At 39.8% G+C, this 22,702-nt stretch overlaps 1 protein-coding gene and 1 long non-coding RNA gene across 4 annotated transcripts in view; one reads left to right on the plus strand and one right to left on the minus strand.

Moving 5' to 3' along the window:
* Positions 1-858: 858 nt before the first annotated feature.
* The window catches only part of CPQ (carboxypeptidase Q), a 150,078-nt gene continuing 128,234 nt past the window's right edge, over positions 859-22,702 (minus strand). For 2 of the 3 annotated variants that reach the window (XM_039382460.1, XM_027717599.2), the window contains one exon: positions 859-1,371. In XM_039382460.1, coding sequence (XP_039238394.1) covers positions 1,211-1,371 — 161 coding nt within the window. In that variant the 3' untranslated portion in view covers positions 859-1,210. Of the gene's footprint in view, positions 1,372-2,733; positions 2,774-22,702 lie in introns of all 3 variants that reach the window. The other variant, XM_039382456.1, reaches the window with a different exon arrangement.
* Positions 10,377-16,080, plus strand: LOC120323479. Its single transcript, XR_005563958.1, has 4 exons — positions 10,377-10,472; positions 11,023-11,066; positions 15,502-15,548; positions 15,950-16,080. It is a non-coding gene; the product is annotated as an uncharacterized LOC120323479 (long non-coding RNA).

Here is a 22,702-nt window from a genome sequence, read left to right on the forward strand (position 1 = left end):
CACAAGTAAGGATCGTGTCACAAAGAAATGAGCAGAAATCATACATCTTAAAATATTCCCCAAGATCAGTTATATCTTCTCTACAGATATACCTAAAACTCACCTGAATATTCATAATCTCAGTAGGAAAAAACAAACAAACAAACAAACAAACAAACAAACAAACAAAACCCCTAAATCAACAAAGTATATAAGAATCAAATTCCCAGATGAATTCCTTCATCAAAATGCATATGCACGAGCATCCTCTCACCCAGCTTCCAGCCAGAAAGGCCATCCCCACAAGGGAGGGGCAGCTGGGAAGGGCTTCAGGACTCTGAACCAAAATCTGCTCTTACACTTTGTTGGATATCAGCTGGCAGGTATTGAAGGTCACAAATCACAGCTGTGATGCTGCTTCTGAAACATCATGGCATTTCAGAGAAAAAGTGCCATATGAAATTCTCTGCTTGTCACTATGGCGAGTCTGCCATGGGATGGAAAAGGACACACGTGGCTTTCCATAGGGAGGTGGACAAAAAAAGATGGGAGAAATAAGAGTCCTCTGGTTGGCTTCCTATCCTCTGTGTCCTGGTTTATCTGAGTCTTACATGAACCTTTAGTAACATTTAACAGCAGAGCTGAATGAAACCATTAAAAGCCCAATTATTTTAGCACTTTGACTACTATTTGACCACTCTACCACATATTACCATTAAAACAGACAAGATTAATTTGTCCTATAACCTGAAAACTTCTAGAAACTACAGTATTACCTTAAAACAGTAAAAAGAAAGGGCTGATTGGTTAATAGTACTTCATTCCAATGCACAGAATGAAAGACAGAAACAAAACAAGTAAACGTGTACAGTAACTCAATACATTAATTATTCTGATGAAACAAATTTATTTGGTGCACTTTTCCTGCTGCATGGGATCACTGTGCATACAAATGTTTATTATATCATTGTCAAAGAGGTATCCTACTTCCATTTGAAATTTAAGAAGGACTTAAAAGAATACATTTTAAGCGAAAATCACAAATGGAAGAGATCAAAACAGCAAAAAGAAACAGGTATATGTAAAAAAGCATGTACTTCGAGGAAAACAGATACAATAATGAAGCACAAAATCAAGGTTAAAAGCAGAATTTAGCATAGCTGTAGTCCACATGCATTAGTGGACTTACAATCTTTATTGAAGAACAGAAATCTTCTTTCTTGCTGTTTTATTACCTTGGCAACATCTCCTCCATGTCAGCAATTACATAGGAGACAACAGTCCAAACAGCAGCACAGAGATTCATCTGGTTTGGATCCTGAACTGTCATCATGTCCCCTTGAGAATGATGAAACCAGAAGTATTTACTGATGTCATTATGCAAGCTGGCACCTACAGATAGAAATGGGCAAAGTTCCATTACAGGAATACAAATATTTAAAGAAGAATATAAACTTGAATCTGTTCCTGGGCTGTTTATGATTAAATCCACATGCAACTGTATAAAATTCATATATATTCAAAATATAATAACTGTACAGAGCCATGGCATGTGCAGTTTGTACGTTTTGGGTTAATTGACTCAAGTGATCATGAGGCAGCAAAAATTCACACCAGGGAAAAGCCAACCTTCCCCTGGGAGACTCGTTTCCTCAGCAACAGTATGCATCCATTTTCCTCTGAAACTAGCAGAGTCCAAGCAGGAAAATCCCTACTGTAACCCCATGGCAGTGCTTCCCCTGTTCTCTATCCCACTGCTCTGATGATGAGTTACTACTGAGTTATGAATCCTTTGCTTGCTGTTATTTGTGTTCGGGAACACTTTGGAGTTTGCTTCTGCTTTTGAGCCCTTGTTCATCACAAGGATGTGTTGTTTCAGAGCAATTTTGCAGATAACGTGGGGTAACTCAGAGAGCCCAAGACTACATTCCTCTCACAGTCAGGAGTCCTCATAAGCTGGGGCAGAAGCAAGTAAGGTGAAACCACAGTTCCTCCCATTCAGGAACAACTGATTCCCTCTAGGAGCACATGGGCAGGGAAAGAACTACTACTACCCAAGCCAGCTGGGCTCAGGGAGCACAAATAATGCTTGCAAGGCATCACTCAAGGCAGACCAAAGCCAAGATGAGTTGGAGAAGTTGCCACCCCACTGGGACCCACAGCAGAGACAATGGCAGAGAATTTTCACCCTGGCCATTGTCTGCCTGGTCCAGTCCCTACTGACCCTCTCCAACCCTCCTGTTCCCTTGAAATTCCTTCCTTCTCAGTTCATTATCTCTGCCTTTTCTCTGGTTTTATCAGCCTCAATCTGCTTTGTTGTAATCTCAACAACCATCATTAACAGAATTCCACACATTTTGAAAATAAGTAAATGTGATATTTTCCCCCCACCACACTAATTCACTGCTTGCAGTTCCTTTGCACTGATTCCCTTGGCCTGCTCACTGACAAGGGCTCGGAGCTGTACAGCTCCCAGGGTAGGACCCATCTAGCACAACAGGACCTGTTCCTTGCTAGGTCATCAAGCCCAGAGAACATCCACTGATGTGAATTCACAAGTATGAGCCATGGGCTGCAGGAGGAAACACAGACTGAAGCTACTCCTACTATGCCAAGTAAGGAGGAAAAAAACCCAGGATTGTTTCATAATAAAGATGAATTAAATTAATTATTCATGCATTTATTTACATGCAGTGGAAATCAGTATCAGATGATGAGGGCTTTGATAAACTCATGTGTGATCATAAGACTTACTGTTATGATTTTTCTTAAGTTTTCCTGAGATGCCTGAAGCCTTTGAAGAGAATGAAAGCAAAATTTCCCACAGCACAACTGTACATTCCTATAATACATATCTTTTGATCACTCATATAGTCATTCAGAACAGAGTCCAGCTCTCCCTGTGGTTAACAGGCATGTTTTTATTGCTGTAATGGAGACTGACTTGGATTGCTCATTTCACTGCTATTTTAGAGAAAAGGAATAGAAAGTTAATGCATTTTATAAATCCATACAAGATGAAGATTCCTTCATAAGAGAGATGATAAGCAGAAAGACCAAATGGTGTAGCATATGGTTATATGTTATTGTGACTGATTTTGTTTTAAGAGGCTCTTGTTCTTAAATGACTTGTTTGCTACTGACTTGAAGCAATGCAATCCCGCAGAAGTCACTGGATAGGTTACAGGTGCTGAATTATGTTCCAATAATTTTCACATTGAATTTATGCCAACTCATATTCACTTTTAAAATTTGATTCTAAATCCTTTTAAATATATGCAACCATAAAAGGATTGAACAATGATAAATTCTTTAACCGACAGACTTCTGCAATAAAGACACATTACAAATTAAGCCACTGAGGCAAACTCATTACAGTTTTTGAAAATTTCTGTAAGACAGAAGACAAAAACTGGTTGCCTGGAATTTGTCGTAGGACAAATTTTACTCATCACAGTAACTATGGATTTACAGAGTAGTGCTCTATCCCTGTGAAAGGAACAGGAACAAACACTCTTTGCTTTGTCATGTTTAATCCCCTGAAATGCTGAAAAAGATTTTTTTTTCTCTAAATTGATTTTATAAATCAGAAAATTATAGACTTTGACATCAAGAAATTACTGTGACACATCAGAATGTGTGAGTAGACAGAAAGGTTCTCAAACTGGCCATGCTATCTCTTTCATGTCATGGGCTAGCATTGAAATCAGTGACCTGTAAACGTCTTGTGAGACTAAGTAAAAGACCCTGAGAAAGCAGTTTTATCCTATGTAATTAGAAACAAAAATGAAAATCCATGTTCTTGGTTTTGAGCACAAGAACAGTTCACAGCCGAGGGCCTCATGCAAGCCTCTAGACATGAAACACCCTGGGGCACAGAAATGACTGCAAGCAATTTTCATGTCTCCTGCTGCTTCAAACCTGAGACTCCTCCACATTGATGTTAGCTGCCTGGAGACATTTATGAGTCCAGAGGTCACCAGGCTGCAGCAAGATACTGAATAGTGCCCTTTCATCAGTTAATGTATCCAGGACTGAGGTCAACCCTTGCAGATGATTGTGAAGAGGGAAGTTCTGTGGGGCTCTTCGGACTGCAGTCATGTTGGGTTACCTCAATAAAGTCCATGGGAACCTACAGCCCCTTTTCTTCAAGTCTAACAGAAGAAGCAATGCTATGAGCACATCGGCCACCCCCAGAAGGTGGGGGCACAGTGCTTCAAACAGTGAGGTTTCAAAGAACATCAGCTGGCTGACTGTAACATATCCTTGATAGCCACTGAATTATTAAGCCTTCTCAAAGGAAATCTGCCTGAAAGTCAAACATGCCATGTCTGGAAACTTGAAAGAATCTGGGAAAATTCCCCTAGATACAATCTTTAAAACTTCACTTGCTACCTATTTTGTTATTTCACCTAAAATTGATCGGTTTGTTATGCGTTTTTTGTTGTTGTTATTATGTAACATTTCTCTCAAGAACAACATTCAGTAACAAATGGGGGCTTATTTTTGCCAGCTATATAAGCTAGCTGTCAAGTAAAACAGATGAGTATCCGTGGTTCATAGACCTATCAATTATTCACCCATGTCCATGCTAGCCACCTAGAAAGGAGACAGCATGTAGCCATACAAATATCTGAAAGCTTTAATTAAGTACTTAAAAGTCCTCAGCTGGGACGTGTTATGTAGGTATGTACTGCATATCTAATTCTGATTTTCAGGTGGAACCAACACTCAAACAGAAAAAGAAAGAGACGGGCTCAGTGCTACACTGTCACATTTTATGCAATTTTCTTTTTTCCTGTTTGCAGAGCACCCATAAAGAAAAAAAGAGATGTTTGCCAAACAACCCTCTTTAATTGTCCTTTTTCGGTCTGTTCACATTTACAGTGATGCAAATCACATGAGGAACAATGCTGGCCAAGAAGGAAATCAGTGAGATACTGCTTCTAGCTGGATGTAGTAGGTGTTGTGGCATGAAAATAGGGAATGTTAAAAACTGCTGCCAAAAATGCCGTACTTATTAATTGAATGCATCGAAAATGATGGAAATTAGAAACTGAAAATAATTAATAATTTACAGCTTCAATGAAATAATACATGGATAATTCACAGTACCATTACAAGGTAGCAGAAACCCCTCTTTAGTACAGTTTAGTTACCTAGTTTAGTGCAGTACTTTCACCTATCGGCAGCTATTTAGTGCCACTGGTGATCCCCTAGGGTCAAACACTGGGACACATTGCCCAGAGAGCTCAAGGGCTGCCTGCCAACCTCAACCGTTCTGTGGAATTCTAACCCATGTGCCATTTCCTTGGCTCTTTCAGACATCTCTTAGAACCGACACAGCATAAACAAAATCTTCGACTCAAGTTCATTCGTCTCTTGAACTCACTTCATGAGTCTCTGTATAACCAACTATTTCATACATGGTTTGATGCATAAGGCAGGTAAAAGCAGCTGCTTTGGTAATGGATACTGACAATATATTTTTAGTAATCAGCTGCATAAGAGTATCAGGATGAAAATACACACACACACACACGTAGGAATTCTGAAAAACAGTCCATTCCTTCTAGCTTCTAGTCTCAGCATGAAATGCAGAATGTGAATATTAATTAGCCGATGATGAGGATACTGACTTGCCTTACAACACATTCACATTAAACACCAATTCTTCACACGTTAATAAACTGTTTGACTCAACTTTTTCTTGCCACCTTAAGAAGATGAAATGCTACTATTGAGGTAAAAGATTAAATGACCTACAAAATGAATGATGAGCAGGTCAATGACGACCACTGCTTCTTGTCAATCTCCATCAGGTGCTACTGCCTTCATAAGCACTGCTGTGATAAGTCAGCATTAGAACAGAACTCTAGTGCCAGATATTTAAGCATTTAAATTATTGTCATTTGTGAAAACACTGACTGGAAAACCAGTTACTGATTATCAGGATGATTACAAAGACAGCTTCCATAAAACACAAATATGTTCAAGGGGGAAATCATGCAGTAACTCCAGAATAACTTTTCAGCTTAAAATGTTTTGCATTACACTTCTCTCTACATTTCATTTCTCTTCTTTTTATATCCCAAATAGCATTGAATTGCCAAAGGAAGCCAAATGTGAGTCTTGAAGTCAGTACATGTTTCCCATAGAGCCCTATCAATAGCTTCCCAATTGTCTTTGCTTCAAGTAAAGTTGAATTTCAACTATTCCATGAATCTTTCAGATACAATGGGAAAATCCCCACTGTTTGTATAACCTCTCTTGGGCATTCAGTATTAGTTAGATCTTTGGGATACTGACCTCTACATGTATGTTGCCATATACAGTGAATATGCTAATGATGTATAAAAAAGCATATAACTTTTCCAGGTTTCCTTTTACAGTAGTCCCTAGAGGACCTGACACTATTTTGCACAGTATATCTACCTCTCCAAATAGAAACGACTCCAGCTCAGAAGCACATACACTCTAAACAGACAAGAGGGACTGAAGGATGAAAGAGGCATGCAGAGATGAAATGACACATTCATTTTCTCACAGCAGCTGAAAAAGGAATAGATGCCAGACATCTGAGCTGAGGCCAGTACCCCATTGAGCAAGCTGTACTACCTACTAACAGCAAAGCTGGAAATGCCTTAACAAGGGATATTTTGCTCAATGTCTCCAAAAGTTTACAAAAATAAAAGAAAGGTGTTGTGAGATAACACATGTGCCTCTCTTGCATCTTCCAAGCATGTCTGTGTTCGAGTTTCATCTCTCTGTCAAGACAAACCTGTGCACTATCAAAGGTACTGCTTGTAGTAAGATGTCAACACAAATGCCTGATCTGAAACCTTATTTTTATTTCTGCAGAGATTTTCCTGGCTATAAAAGACAGATTCCTTTTTTTCCTATCTATTAAAGATTGCTTTTGTTTCCTGTTTTTTCTTTAAGAAACAAGAAAAACTCTTTTTATTTCATTATCAAGTTTATTCCAATCTCAGACCTTTTTAATGTTAATGAAACTATTCAGGAATGTACTAAAAAACTACAATGCTTTTAAAAATAAAGCAAGACCTGATGAAATACATATGTCCTTTTCCTTTACATCAAGTACTTAGAAATAGCAAAAAAAGATGCAAAGGGACATACCACAATCTTCCATACAGTTAAAAACTGCTATGTATACCAGGGAAGCATAAATAGTGAAGTTAAGAGCATTCTCCTCCACACAGCAGAGTGCTAACTCAGCTTTGTGTTCCTACACTCCCTATGAAACAACAGTATGGGGGTACATATATATCAATACAGTAACAGAATCAATAGCCTGTCCCTTCTCATAACTGGAGCATTGCTGTCCCACACATTTTGACAAGGTCTGATGAAGGTCAAAACTTCAGGGCAGACATGGGAAGACACATGACTTTTCCTTCAAGGGATATATGTCAAAGACCTACCAAAGGAAAAACAGACGAATGATAGGATCAGGAACACAATTTCTTATTCTATTTTTTATTTTCATTTCGTATTTTTCATTTTCATTTCGTATTTTTCTAAAACCCAGCAAAGTCATAAATCCCAAGTGGTCAGGGACTAAACCTAGTCCAGTAGTATTTGTGTTTAGGATGGGCTGGCTGGAAGGCTCTATCCATGCCACAGCATTCCTGTTGCTGCAAGCCCCGTGGAGTGTTTGGCTGCTTGTGCTAGGTGTTGCATAGATGTTTTGTGCTGCCCTCACTGAACTGCAGTCTGCAGAACTGTTACTGTAATGAAAACCCAATTACTGCAGGCATCTATTGCATGTATTTTGGTGCTCATATTAACCTCTTCTTTTGTGGGATAACCTGTAGCTGACAGCTGGCTTTAATGCCAATTATTTCATTATCCATTTTTTGAATAAGTAGAGGCAATGGAGAATACTAATGCTGTTTAGTGGGGCGCTGACAGCATTAGTTCTCCTGTCACTTAGTCTCAAATGATGAAATTACAGGCTACGTTGCTTGAGTTTCATAGCTACAGACACTGAAGTAGTTTCCAGTACAGAGCTTATAAATAACATCAGAAGCCCTGCTGTTTCACCTCCTGAGTCACTCTTTCAAAAGTCTTTAAAATTCATGATTCAAACACCAAGACAGAGGGAAAGCTTTCAGTGAGTTGTTTCAGTAGCTAATTAAATGGGACTGCAGTGTAAGGGAGACAATATGAAGAGTGCATTATTTCTTGTTTTGCTTAATGCATTTGAGAATTTATCCTCTGGATACACTAAACAGGCTAAATTACAGCTCAGAATTATCACAGTTACTTTTGCAATGCATTAACCTTTCACTTATTGCAGCAGAGGACCAGGGACAGCTGGGGATCCAATTTGAACTCGCATGAAATCCTGTGAAATGAGGTCTCAGGGAAGGAAGCAGTTCTACTCCATAGAGCACAGTTGACTAAACTCTAAAATAATATCCTAAACAGCCCTTGACTGGAAAAAAACACACAAAGCCCCCAAATAAAGCTTCAACAGTAAAAGGCACTGGAAGTTCTTCTTCCACTCATCCAACCTCTGTCTTCAAACAGCAAGGCTCTTTCTTTTAAAAAAGAGAAAAGGGCAAGTCTCCCTAGCTGGTGCTGCCCAAACATGACCCACTTGCAGGCTTACTACCTGGGATGGAGAGATTCTTCACAGGCCTACAAATCCCATTTTTGAATCTATTTACACCTCTGCCCACAGCTCCCTGTGGCGATGCATGGTACGCCTGAGCATTTTGTGTGGGCACACTACAGTTCTTACTTTAGGAGCTGTAGTAGTAGCACCCTCTCTTTGTTCATTCACCTTCATACCATTAATGGCTTAATACACCTTTATCACACCTGACTCGGTAGCTTTTTCCCAAGCTGAATAGCCCTCCTCATGCAGAAACTAGTCAATATCTCTGAGGATAGAGGCTTCTGGTGTCTCCTCTCCCTTTTTTAATTGCATTTCACCGTACCTGAGATGAAAAGCTCAATACTGCCTGCAAACACCAGCATGTGAATGGACTCAAGATGTGAGTGTGGCATACCTATGGATGCTTTCTGTTTTTTTCTCCCTTTCTTCCTTCCCCAGCTGTATGAAACTGTGCTTTTTACCATCTCTGGGTATTGACTTGACAATTTCAGACAATTATCCACAGAGATTCTCAGAACATTCTCTTTGAATATAACATGGATCCTGTTGCTGTGTATGCATAGCTCCTATACTGCATCACTCTGCTTTTATTGACACAAAAATGTCACTGGCTGTTGCATTGTTTAGGCATTTTCTGCTATGAGATTACTGTCACATTTTCAGGGTCAGCTTCAGTATTGACATGAAATATTTGAAGTAGTCATCAGAAAATGTTGTCAACTTGCTATTCTTGATGTTCACTGCCTTTGCAGCTAACATCCAGTTTTCTGAACATCCAAAGTGCCAAAAAGAAAAAAAGGTGGCTGGGCAGCCTAAAGCCTTTCTCTATTATCAAGGCCGGCAACTTATTTCTACCTTCTTTTAATCGGGTATTACTCTGAAGAAGGAAAATACTTCTCACAGAATCAACCAGGCTGAAAAAGACCTCTGAGATCATCGAGTCCAATCTATGACCTCACACCACCTTATCAACCAGACCATGGCACTAAGTGCCACATCCAGTCTTTTCTTAAACACCTCCAGGGACGGTGACTCCACCACCTCCCTGGATAGCCCGTTCAAAGGCCTGATCACCCCTTCCGTGAAGAACTTCTTGCTAATGTTCAACCTAAACCTTCTCTGGCACAGCTTAAGACTGTTCTGTCACTAGTTGCCTGCAAGAAGACACCAACCCTCACCTGGCTACAACCTCAGGTAGTTGTAGAGAGTGATGAGGTCTCCCCTGAGCTTCCTCCTCTCCAGGCTAAACAATCCCAGCTCCCTCAGCTGTTCCTCATAGCACTTGTGCTCCAGACCTGTCACCAGCCTTGTTGCTTCAGCATCTCAACATCCTTCCTAAACTGAGTGGCCCAGAACTGGACACAGTACTCGAGGTGTGGCCTCACCAGTGCCAAGTACAGAGGGACAATCACTGCCCTGGTCCTGCTGGCCACACTATTCCTTATCCAGGCCAGGAAGCCATTGGTCTTCTTGGCCACCTGGGCACACTGCTGGCTCACGTTCAGTGGGCTACCAATCAGTACTCTCAGGTCCCTTTCTGCCTGGCTGCTGTCCAGCCACTCTGTGCCCAACCTGTAGTGCTGCAGGGGGTTGTTGTGGCCAAAGTGCAGGACCTGGCACTTGGTCTTGCTGAACTTCATACCATTGGATTCAGCCCATCTCTCCAGCTTGTCCAGGTCCCTCTGCAGAGCCCTGCTACCCTCCAGCAGATTGACTCTCATCTCACAGTACCTTCTTCCTCTAAAGGTCTTTGATCCAGAAGCTTTTGAAGACTCAGCTGTACTTTATTGACCAGATCCAGCTACAAAAATGGTTAAAACTCCTCTAAAAAAGCCTTGCTGGACTGGTGAGGCGTGACTTCTTTTTTCCAAAGTAACATGGACTCTTGAATTATTTTCATATTTTCTATCTTAGGTCTGTGATGACCTTGGTTAAGTGAATCACAGACCGTATTTAGGGGATTCCCTACATAGGGTATAAAAATTTAGAAGGGTTATAATACCTGTATTAGATGTCTGTTTATGTTCAGATGTATTGTGTATATTTTAATATAGTTTATTTGATTTGTGCTTTCTTTAAAACTAGGTACATGGTTACATGGTTATGCAGAGACTATTTAAAAAGTTGATATTAGAAATCCTTTACATTTTGCATTCTCTTTTAAACACTGTAAGTGGGACGAAAGTCTTTGCAAAATCAGCACTTTCTCTAATTCAGAATCTTTTCATGTGTTTGTTTATGTCTCAGCTCAGTAAAGCAAGTGATTTATTTTAATGCCATTAAGCTTTAAGTGTCACACACAAGGGTCAAGTGAATACTGGGACCCATGTGAACCATCTTTCCTGACCAAAGGTATTTCTGTATTTCTCTATACTCTCTCTATTGATGCCTAAAAGAAAACTCAGGGAGAAGGAAACTCAGAGGCAACTTAGTTTTGGAGGTAAGGTAAGGAAAGGATTTAATCGTGCCTCTCAGGCATAGGGGTTACAAGACACATACCCATTCTGTCTCAGATGTTACAATTTTATAATATTGTCCAACCAATCCCAGGTTTTTCCACCCTCTGGCTTTTGCCCTGGTCCACCCTGATCCGCCCCTGGGGAATTGGGGCTGAGGTCTTTCTGAGACCACCTACTTCATCACTTGGTCTTCCTTGGAGCACAAAGGGCACATGGTTACCCAGCTCTTGACTGCATCTTGCGGTTCAGGTTAGAGTACAAGTGTTCTTAAACAGAAGAGGCCTACCTTGAAGAGAAGTCTAAATATTCTAGTGGAATTCAGGAGAATTGATATGGGAAATTGGGGTGAGAGGGTTGGGGAATGTGTGTAGTTACTGTGCTAAGGGTAAGGGGAAAGGAATAAGTGCTGCTGCTTCTAAAATCTACACTTTCTACATAACTACTTATAAAACTTATAAAATTAGAAAAATCAAAAAACCAAAAGGACCTTAAGGCATCACTATAACTGCACCACGTAGCTGATATAAGCTTGCTTAGAAACCCAAAGTATTGAAGTGCTTTGATGTCCTCTACTAATGCCCAGGGCCAGACCCTTGCTCCAACCCACTCCAACAGCTTCCAAATCTCCCCAGAAATGCAGTGGAAACAGGCAGCCTTGGACTGTTTGAAAGTCAGGTATGAGGAACGGGAACCATGAAAATGACCCACGTGTCAGGATTTTGAGTAGCATTTCTGTTTGCAGTAATTGTCTGCATTCATTTACATTTTCAATCCATTCAAGAGGCTTCCTTGTATTTTACAATCAATGGAGCAATTACCTAGAGTCGAACTCACAAGCCAATTTAAAGCAAGCCTTTAGGTCTGCTTTTCCAGAGTATTCTGGAGATAGGAAGAAAATGTGCAGGTGGTTTCCATTTGCTCTAACCTTCCCTCCTCGATATGATTAGAGTTGGATGTTTAATCACCAAGTTCCTGTAGGACCCTTCCCAGCAAGCAGTTGACTATCAGAAATGCCAATATTCATAGGACCCAACTAAGCAGAGCTCCCATCTGCCCAGATGGTGAAAAAAGCCAGTTAATGTTCTGGGGCTTAAATAGTTATGAAAAGAAAAAACAAAACCAGAAAAGCCAACAACCCTCCCCCCCCAAACCAGTCACCTAATTTAAGCAAAACACATCCTAAGCACACTACTACATCTGTTATATTTCGTATCACAGAAACTAAAACTGCATTTATACAAGCACACCCAGAGAATGAGCAATCGTTTTTACTATCTCTACTTTCACACTCCATTGAGACTACCAAATTCTTCAAGATCATGGTGAATTTTAGATGTAGGACCATTAGACAAACCTGGAGGAATATACTAGGCCTACAACAATAAAATATTCTTCAAAATATCTGTGGTTACTTCGAGTAATGTGTACTTGAGTTTTAAACCAATAAGTTATTCCATAACACGTTAGATGCTTCAGATACTGGTGATGAAATATCTCTGTCATTTGATCTATAAACCAGTGTATATTTAGCACGTTCATCAGTAACAGAAACATTGAGAGGTTCTTGAAACAAAGTTCAGAGGTCTTATTGCAAGGTTCAGGACTATACAGATGTGTGAGTTTTCAGTCTCCACGGTTAGGCTTCAGAGAGCCACGAAGCTTACAGATCCAGAGGCGCTTTCTGGGGCTGCAAAAGGCATGTGAAAGGGAGCACAGCACCAACATTGCTCCCTCCACACCTTTCTCAGTTGGGCCACTCATGGTGCTGGGTACCTAAGCCTCAGCCACCATTAGGGTTAGGGGTAGGGTTCAGAGAACCACAAAGCCTCCCTGGTCTAGTCTACAGATCATGTTGTCCAATGGGTGATGAACACAAAGCAGCAGGAATGAAAACTATTCAATGTTTTAAAAAACAAATTGCATATTTTTTGTCAGCAAAACTGCAAAGAAACAACACACTTTAACAAAAAAAAAGAAAAATAATTAAGGTACAGTGAAGACACCTGCTGCAACACAGTTGTTCATAACCTCAGAATCTTTCTCTGTTTTAATGTTTCATGAAATTAGCTTGGGTTTCATTAGGAAAAGAAAAGGGGAAATTAAAGTATTTCTGTCCTTTAAAGGAGGGAAGTAAGAGAAATTTCTCATACCTGCTCTGACTCTGCGGTGTATCACTACTTTTATGTGAGCACTGGCTAATCCACAGAGCAGAACTAATCCTAGAAGAAGGCAAAGCAAATAAAGCAGTGTCCCTAACTAGCATAGTTCTTCCAACCTGTAAATTTGAGTTGCTGTGATAGCTACTTTGCCACAGTGCAAACACAGTGAGTGACTTGTCAAAATGCAAATATATTAGGAGTGAAACAAAAGTCATATAAGCTCAGAAAGAACACTAAGAGAAGCTGACAATTAATTTTAAGTTGAAAGTTTAACCTGTTTGCTTTCAGTGAAAGGTCCTCAGTCCCACCAGTAAATGTGAATAGCATTTGCCTTAAACACAGGCTTACTGCATTGTTTTACTACACACAGATCATGCTGTTTTCTTATAAATTTGAGGGGTTTTTTTGTTGTTTTTTTTTTTTTCAAATTAAATCTATATGGTTGAAGGCCCCATTTAAAATGTGGAAAGCAAAGACTGTCTGGGGGAAACTTAACAGAAGCAGAACAAGGCATCAGTGGGTCCAGCTGCCATGAGTGCCAAGCTGTTGACTGCAGCTTTGAAAATCCTCCTCCAGAAAATTCTGATTATCTCCATCACAATCAATTTTGCACAAATCAAGGATCAATATATGTTTTCATCACTTGTGAATAAAAATGTGCAAGGTCCCATTTTAAATTATATACTTTTACAGAAAAGTGATAGGCAGCTACAAAAGGCACGTTTCACACGATGCAACTAATGCAAATATTTGATAACAGTGACCAGACTCTACACAATACAAAGTAAATAAGCCTCTATTAGTTTAAATACTCCCTACCATCCTTCTTATACATTGTGCCCATTCTAAAACTTAAAGCAGTGTTTACAGCTGTATACATTAAAGTAATTTCAATTTGGATTTAGTCAAAGAAATCAAGCACAAGTATGCTCCTGCAAAGCTGTTTATGGTGCTATATTCAAACATCACCTATAGACAAATGCAAAGGGAGAAAAAGAGCCAGTGATGATAATTGCTACTAGCCTAGAGTAAGATGATTACCAAATGATTAAAACTATTTTTATAGAGAGAAGCTAGAATACATACCTTAAAAAAAAAAATCTTAATCTCTGCATTGCTAGGCTTGCCTTTCACAGGGGAAAGACATGCTCCCCAAATGCAAGTATTCATAACTGGAATCCCATTAGACTATTAGTTCCTTTCAAATGCATAAACTGAAGACTTTTTTTATACATTAGATTCATAAATATAAACACAGAGGTATAACAACCCACACATAATTTAAAACCTTTCAGGAGCCAAATGTGCACTTGCTAAATAGAATGGCATGCTATAAATTCAAAGGACTGCACGAGTACTCAGTCAAACTGGAATTTAAAGTCCTAAAAATAACATCTGAATGAAAAATTTTTATACTCTGGCCAATACTTATTTTACTTTTACATCCTCACTTCACTTTTACATCCTCACTTTAAAATTGACAGGCACATGATAGCAAAAAAAGAGAGAATGATTTTTCTCTCTTTAAGGTCCATCATTGCAAAATAGTTGTGCATGATTATTGGTTGAATAGTTTCCATTTCCCACTCCTACAAGGACTGACACAAAAGAAGAAAAACTAGTAGGTCTCATTAGTCCTGAGTAGTCCAACCTTAGCATTAGCTATTATCAGATTTTTCAGAGGTGGTGAAGAAAAGGCACCACCTTTTCAGAAATGCAGCCATAGAAATTAGAATGCACTGAGTGAAGAAAGGAATACTTCCCCTGTCACATATTCTTTTCAGGGTCAAAAAATAGACAAGTGAGATTTTAAATAAGTAACTCATTCCAGGTAAGTACAGTCAAATTATTTCAAAGCTGACAGACTGCCATTATGTCCCACCACTGCCAGCAGTGTCCAGCACTGTGACTCCAAAGGTTTTGAAAGAATGCAGTGTAGCAGAGAAGGCAATAATAATTACTTCAATAATTAGATTCTTGTGCTGTGTATCGAGAGCCCAAGGCTTATCTGGAATTAGATGAGGCACCCAGAGTGTCTTTACCACTCTCTATTTTAGCAAATGGAGCGGCCAAATATTCACTCCTTGAAACAGTGGAAGAGCAATCACACTTTTCCCTATCTCAATGAATTTGAAATGCACTGCAAATCAAGAAGAAAAAGAGAACGATCTGAAAAAAAGCAGCAAAAGGCATGGAATAATGCTATCCATGATGAGAACATAGATTCAATTCTGCTCAATTTTTTTTTTCCCTGTAGAAAGGATGCTCTGCACCTAAAATGGGGAGGCAAAAGCTTTTGCACAGGTAAGATGTGTAATGAGGGCTGGGGCTGAGGTCCAAGCCATGACTTGCAAAGCTCAGGGAGGTGAAGCCAAGGGAGGGTTGGCTGGGGAGGACTGACCCAAGACATGGGTAAAGCAGTGATCCTGCACATTTCCACAGAGGCACGAGAGCTGTCTCAGCAGGCAGGAGCTCTCATGCCTGTTAAAGTATTACAGGAGTGTTTCTTAGCACTCTCTTAGCTCAGGCCCCAGGGACCACACACAGTCCTCTTGCTCTGTAATTAAAAACTTTAAGTCATTACTCGGGCTAAGGGATAGTGAAATTGTGACTGGGTTCAGTATACTGAGTGAAAAAGTTTTTAATCCAAGATAATGTTCTCAAAAACAGAGCACCATGTCTCAAAATCATTTTACCATTAACAGATTTCCTGGCAGTTACTTGTCTGAGTGAAAGAGAAGAGCTACATGGAAAAGAGAAAGCAAATGACATTTTTAACTGTGTGAAGATTTCTTCTTTCCCCCAAGCATCCTGAAATAAAAGACATCAATGCAGAGACTTAGAGGCTTCAATAGCATCCAATGCACATGCTTTTGATGATGACTGCATATGAACATCTGCCCTAAAATCTAGGTGTTGGTGGACAAGAAAAGTACATAGTAACCTGGATCAATAGAAAGAGGCAGGTAGACTAACTAAGTTTCCTCAATGCTTCCCAGTTAGCATATCTTGAGGATTTAAAATTAAAGATGTATATGATTTGGGCTGTTCTCAAGATTAAGATGTCTAAAATTTGTCAATTAGTTTTAGCTGCACAATGAAATCTGCTTCTTAGCTAAAAGTCAGAAGGGCTTTTAGCAGAAGGGCTAAAATTGTTCAGGCCAAGAAAACAACCTGCTGCAGTGGAGTGTCGAAGCCCTGACATGCTCAGCCTGGTGTTCTCACACTGTAGCACAGCAAGAGAGTGAGAGCTGCCCTGTCAGGCCCAATCTCCTTCATGTTCTTGGTTACAAGCTCAAGAGTAATGGTGGCTGGAGCACTAATAACAATTTCAAGGCTGGCAGTAGCAGTTCTGGGCAAATAGCTTAGGAACCTCCATAGTCCTTCTGTATGGGGAAATAAAACCCCTCAAGAATTTATCTAGGCTTTGCCAAAATGAGGCATTTTGGCTATATCAGTGGCTATCTATTTCTGCAACCTTTGAGCAGAGACAACAAAAAGAGAATGCACTATGATTTTCTTGAAACCAGCACAGACTGTGCATACAGTAGCCTACCAGACTGCTGCCTCTTTCTCCAGTGGCTGCTATGAATACAAGGGCCCGATTCAGGTTGCGAGATGCACCAGTTAACACCTGAGTGCAACAAAAACCACAACTGCCCAGCCTTCAGCAGGATTTATCTAAAGACTTCTTTCAAGTGACACCCATAGCACATGCACCAGCCCTTCCTTCTGCTCTGAAATAGGAATGAAAAGACAGTTAGTTAACAACCTTTATTTTTTAAAATATATTTCAGATCCATTCAGCTTATCTCAGAGTCTCTAATTTGGAAATGAAGAGCTGCTGCTGCAATCTCTTCTGTCTAAAGATTCAGTTAGCATTTTTAAAGCATAGAACAGAAAAAATATGCAGGGAGTCAATAAGAGTAATTGGTATCATTAATACTTCCTGCTTATCTCTGGCTTAAATCTGAAAACCAACTAAAAGATGCTTTTGTTTGAGAGTAGTTATTCTAGAAAGCTGAAAGCCTATGGCCCCACACAGTTCTACCCCAGCCACTTTACCTCCCCTCTCCCATTTCCCTTCCCATCTGCCTTACACCGCCTTTCAGCTTGAGCCAAGTACTGCAGTGGGAAGCCACAGGCACCTGGGACGAGGGCATTGGATTTATATTATACAAAGGCTCAAAGGAAAGACTGCATCATAATTTACATCTAACACTTTAAATAACTCAGAACATTTCTGCATCTAAAAGGTCACTGACTGTAATGTACTGTGAGCCTGGTTACCTGGATCATTTAGTATTATTTAGATGATGCAGGCTGGCACTACTTAGAACAGAAAACCAGCTGAACTGGGGAAAAACCCAAAGATTCAGCCAGCCTGTTCCCCCTCTCTGGTAGCAGCCAATGTTGTGAGAAAGAATGGGAGAAACAAGGCCTCTTCCTTCAGTACACCTGTCCAGTCATCAACAGATTAAGGACTTTCTGAGCAGGAACTTGTTGGAACTTGGCTATCCACTGTGTTGGATAGCCTTTGCTGGACCTTTCTCCCATGCAGTATTCCATCCTTATTAAATTTAGGTTTGATCTTGTGGTGCTAATTTTCTCCATTCAATTACATGTTGCCCAGAGAAGTGTGTCTTAAAGCTGGTTAGTGCTGATGCTCTGATCCTCTGGTTACATTATAAAAGGTGAATTGTTATTCTCTATAATATAATAGTGCTGTTTATATATGTATATAGATATATCTCATGTACTTTTCATTTTTCTTTCCAGAGATTATAATAGTTTTGTTGGTGGCTTCCACCTTAAGGCATGAAGGGGACAGTCTGATAAAAACTGGAACTAGCCTGGTTCATGTCTGCATCAAAGTCCAGAGAGTAGCTTGTACAGTATAAAGGCTTGTTTCCTTTGATTAAAGTAATAATTGTCTTGTTGTAGTGATACATGATGCAAAAACTGCAGCTTCCTGGAATCCATAAGATAGGCAGACAATGAAAGGCAGAGCTAGGAAAAGCTGGCCTTTCCATTTTGTAGCAAATGACACAATTCTGCTTTTCTCTTTTACCAACTCAAATGAAAATAAAAGGCACCTTAAATTTTTCTCATAAAGTGAAATAAACCAGCAAACCCAAAAACTCCAATCACACACATTTTCTTGACTTAATACATACATGAAATAAAAATCCTAAAAAATTAGTTTCTAGCATCACTCTAAATTCTACCTAGATGTTTATTCTTAGTGAAATATTCACCATTCCGTTATTTTCTATCCTAATTTCATCAAAATAGATCCTGTTTATACGAATCAACATATTTCAATATTTTTTTCCTTAACAAAAGAGCTAATCTACCTGCAGAAACTACTTCTGCAAGGCATTCTATCTATGAAGAAACCCCAAAACATATACGTAGGATCAATACCTTTAAAGTCAGGCACAAAATCTCTGTGATCTCCAGATGTTACCAGAATACAGCCTGGTCCAGCACCTCAGTGTATAAAATGGCTCCCTTTGAACTAACTTTCTGATTCTATAAAACACGGATAAAAGTTCAAAGTTATGTTTATCATTAAGGACAACCGAAGAGGAAAAGGAAATTATGTATATTGCAAGGTTGCTCCAAACTGCATGAACACTGTACTCAGAGAGTAAAACATGGAAGGATCTATAGAGTGGGGCACCACAGGAGTCTGAGACTATTTGGTATTCTCATTAGTGTCACTATGAGATGACACTAACCAGGGACATATAGTATGTAAACTGAGAGCATGATCAGAATTTAAGCAATCTTCACTAAAGAGTTACTTGAAAAGACAACTCAGGATGATAATCAATAGGGGCAAGTGTGAACTACTATACCAAGAATGAAAAAAAAAAAAAATGGAACTTCACATAAAAACCTGCTGCAAGAGGAAAAAGTAACCATGTCTCTTTTCCCAAGGAAAAGAAGAAAGATTTAATACACTTAAATTGCAGGAGAAAAGACTCAGATAGTAGAAAAACTTCCTTAAGCACTAAGAATAGCACTGGGACAGACTGGCTGGTCTATTAATGTTTCCATTATGGTAAGTCTTCAAGATCAGCTTAAACAAATGTGAAACAAATGACAGAGGTATTGGCAAGACCATGTTGGAATGAAAGATATTTAGAGGCTCTCTAGAAATCTTTTTGCTATCTTAGTGGTTCTTTGAAATCTCATCTATTTGTAAGCATTTTTAAAATAGCTGCTTAACAGACTACAGATCTTTTTCTAGTGGTTGGCTTGACCCATGGCTCCAGTCAAGTTTGGTCTGCGAGGTAAAGGGAAATTCAGGAACACTATTCCAAGTGAACCTTGCAAAAAGCAAGCAGACATCAAACTTCTGGAGTAATCCTATTGCATTTTATGAACAAGAACTTTTCATTGGAAAAATGCCCCACTCCTAAATTTCACATGAACTGCAATGCATATGTGTGTGGAAAATAGTGGCAAAAGTCCTTTTTCTAGAAGTTACCCATTTAAGGGATGCAAGGCATAAGAATTCTTGAAAATCACTTCTGTGACTTGACTGGGGATAAGTTTGGGTTTTGTTTCTTCACAACTGTCTGATCAGAGATGGACAACTGAACACTGATCAAAGTAAAATCACTTTGCTTTAGGATTTTTCACAATAACCTTTGTCCTCAGAGAACTTAAGTTTTCTGTCTCATATAATTCACTTGTGTAAGTTGCTTTCAGTAGCTCTCAGGAGGTGAGGTGTTTGTACGTTACACATCCCCGAAAGGAATTTGTGATAGCTATAAAATGCCAATGCTCTAAATCCTCATATCTTTGCTTGCAGGGATGGAGTATCTACTCTTTGAGAAATCAAGCTGCTCAATGTCTCAGGAATCTGGATACTAGAATCTGAAAATACCTGCTTTCAGCTATTTCTTTACTTCAGCTTTCTTTAAAAACAGCAGCAACAACTACAAAAATTTTCCTGTCCCAGAAGGTCGTTGCTCGCATTTAATAAAGTTAATAGAACTGAACTGTTTTAAAATCCAGTTTAGCCATCTAAGCAACAGGAGAAGTGCCTATTTTCTTTGGTGGATTTCTAAAGCCCTACATTGTGATTGAGACAGAGCTCTGTCATGGGCACTGAAAACATTTGAGAGCTTTGGACAGACTGGCCCTGATGGACAGTAAATCATAATTAGGTTTACTGGCTCTTTGGATGGAGAATTCCATTAAACTGCTTCTCTTGTTGAGGTTCATGCTTTGTCCTTGCAGACAGACTTATGTGTCCCTAAAATACATTTATAGGAAGCTTATGCTTCCACTTATGCTGCTCTTTTCTTTACACACATCCACAACATTTGCTCAGGTGAAGCTGCGCTTGAGCTAAATAACTGCAAGGTCTGATGATTCCTGCAGAAGATGGACCAGCTTAATTAGAAAGATAATGATGACTCCTTCCTCTTGATTGCACCTTTTAGGCAAAAAGTAGCTCATAAGCAACCCTCAGGTAACATCTATCATTGGGGGAAACTGAGGAAGCATAAATTGTTCACTGATGACAGTAGATCATGTCAGAGCCAGAAGAAACCCTGTACCTTCTCTCTTGCATTCCTATGCAGCCCATGGTACTTTCTTGAGAATTTGTCAGTATAAAATACAAATGTATATTCAGTTTCTTTCATAATTAAGTGTTTTTCTGTGGTCTACTCCATGGCTGAATTGACTGAAATTGTTGCATGAAAACACATATAATGTCACTGGAAAGAGATATCTGGGGGGAAAAAAAGTGGTATTCAATAAATTCTGCTCTTCAGAAATTCAGTACCACTGTAGATCCAATCTGCAGAATGAGTTTTGAAGACAAACAGTTAGAAGGGTTCCCATTCTGCAGTTTATAAATGTTAACAATGTCCTGGAGAGGCCGCCACTGAAATAATTTTGAACTTGCTCCTTTGAGGACAATGTGTCTATAAATTATTTCTGAGTGTAGTATTTGTTCAGTTTGGACTACTATCAAAAGCATTCTTCAGAAGCCTCAAACATTTACACCTAAAATGTCACCTGCAAATGAAAGTGTGATATGTTTGCTGCTTCAGGAAGGGACGAGTTTTCTGACTAGTATCTGGGCCTCTGTCACTAAAAAACTTCCTGATTCTGGATCAAAATCATACTTGGTTCAAACCTCCAGTGTGCCCTGCACAGTCAGTGGAGAGGTTTCTACAGCCTCCTTTCCACGTAAAATTTCTAGAACTTTTGGGAAGAAAATGCTGTTGAATTGCTGTATTATTTGCTACATTAGCAATAATAATAAGCAATGAAAGAATACTACGAAAGGAATTGCTGTGGTTTAAACTTAAAAGTAGCTTTCAGATCCCTGCATGGCAGAATTGGGAAGACAGGGGAGCAGGTACTACTCAAGGTATAGGAAAATGAAGTTAGGGATTGTTTAGGTAAATGGGGCAAATACAAATTAATGGTATCGGATGGGTTGCATGGGGGAGCTGGCCAGTGCCACTGAGAGGTTGCTTTCTGTCATCTTGGAAAAGCTGTGGCAGTTAGGGGAAGTCTCAAATGACAGAAAAAAGGCAAATGTTGTACAGTATAAAGCAGCAGGATCCAGGAGTGAGTCCAGAGGAGGGCCACCATGTTGATTAGAGAGACAGAGCAGCTCTCCTATGAGGAAAGGCTGAAAGAATTGGGATTGTTCAATCTGGAAAAGAGAAGCTCTTGGGGTGACCTAATTGAGGCCTTCCAGTATCTGAAGGGAGCCTATAAGAAAGATGAAGTGGGACTTCTTACAAGAGCCTGTAGTGACAGGACAAGGGGGAATGGGTTCAAATTGAAAGTGAGTAGGTTTAGATTAGATATTAGGAAAAAATTCTTTACTGCAAGGGTGGTGAGGCACTGGAACATGTTGCCCAGAGAAGTTGTGTATGCCCCATCCCTGGTAGTGTTTAAGGTCAGGTTGGATTGGGCTCTGAACAACCTGGCCTGGTGAAAAGTGTCCCTGTCCTTGGCAGAGGGGGTGGAACTAGATGATCTTTAAGGTCCCTTCCAACCCAAACCATTCTCTGATGCTATGATGATTCTATGAACTATAAACTAGAAAAAACAATCTCAGTCCCAAGGAAAATTATGGACTAGAAGGACTGTCTGGACTGCCAGGCTCAAAGGGTAGCCAGCAACAGTTTGAGGTCTAACTGGTGCCTGGTTATGTGTGTGACCCTCAGGGGTCCGTGCCAGGACAGTACTCTTTGCACACCCAGTAATGATCCAGATGACAGGGATGGGTTGTTTCTTCATAAAATTTGTGGAAGGAGCAGCTGTGCATGCTGGAAGGCAGAGCTGCTGTTCAGAGAGCTCAAAATCCAGAAGTGGCCTGACGTGGACCTCAGAAAATTCAGCAAAGACAAAACCAAAGTCCGGTACTGGAACAGGACAACCCACAGCAGTAGTAGGTGTGAGAGGTGCAT

Source organism: Pipra filicauda, unplaced genomic scaffold (genome assembly GCF_003945595.2).
Source record: "Pipra filicauda isolate LSUMZ 115617 unplaced genomic scaffold, ASM394559v2 scaffold110_size2237424_pilon, whole genome shotgun sequence".
NCBI lineage: Eukaryota > Metazoa > Chordata > Aves > Passeriformes > Pipridae > Pipra > Pipra filicauda.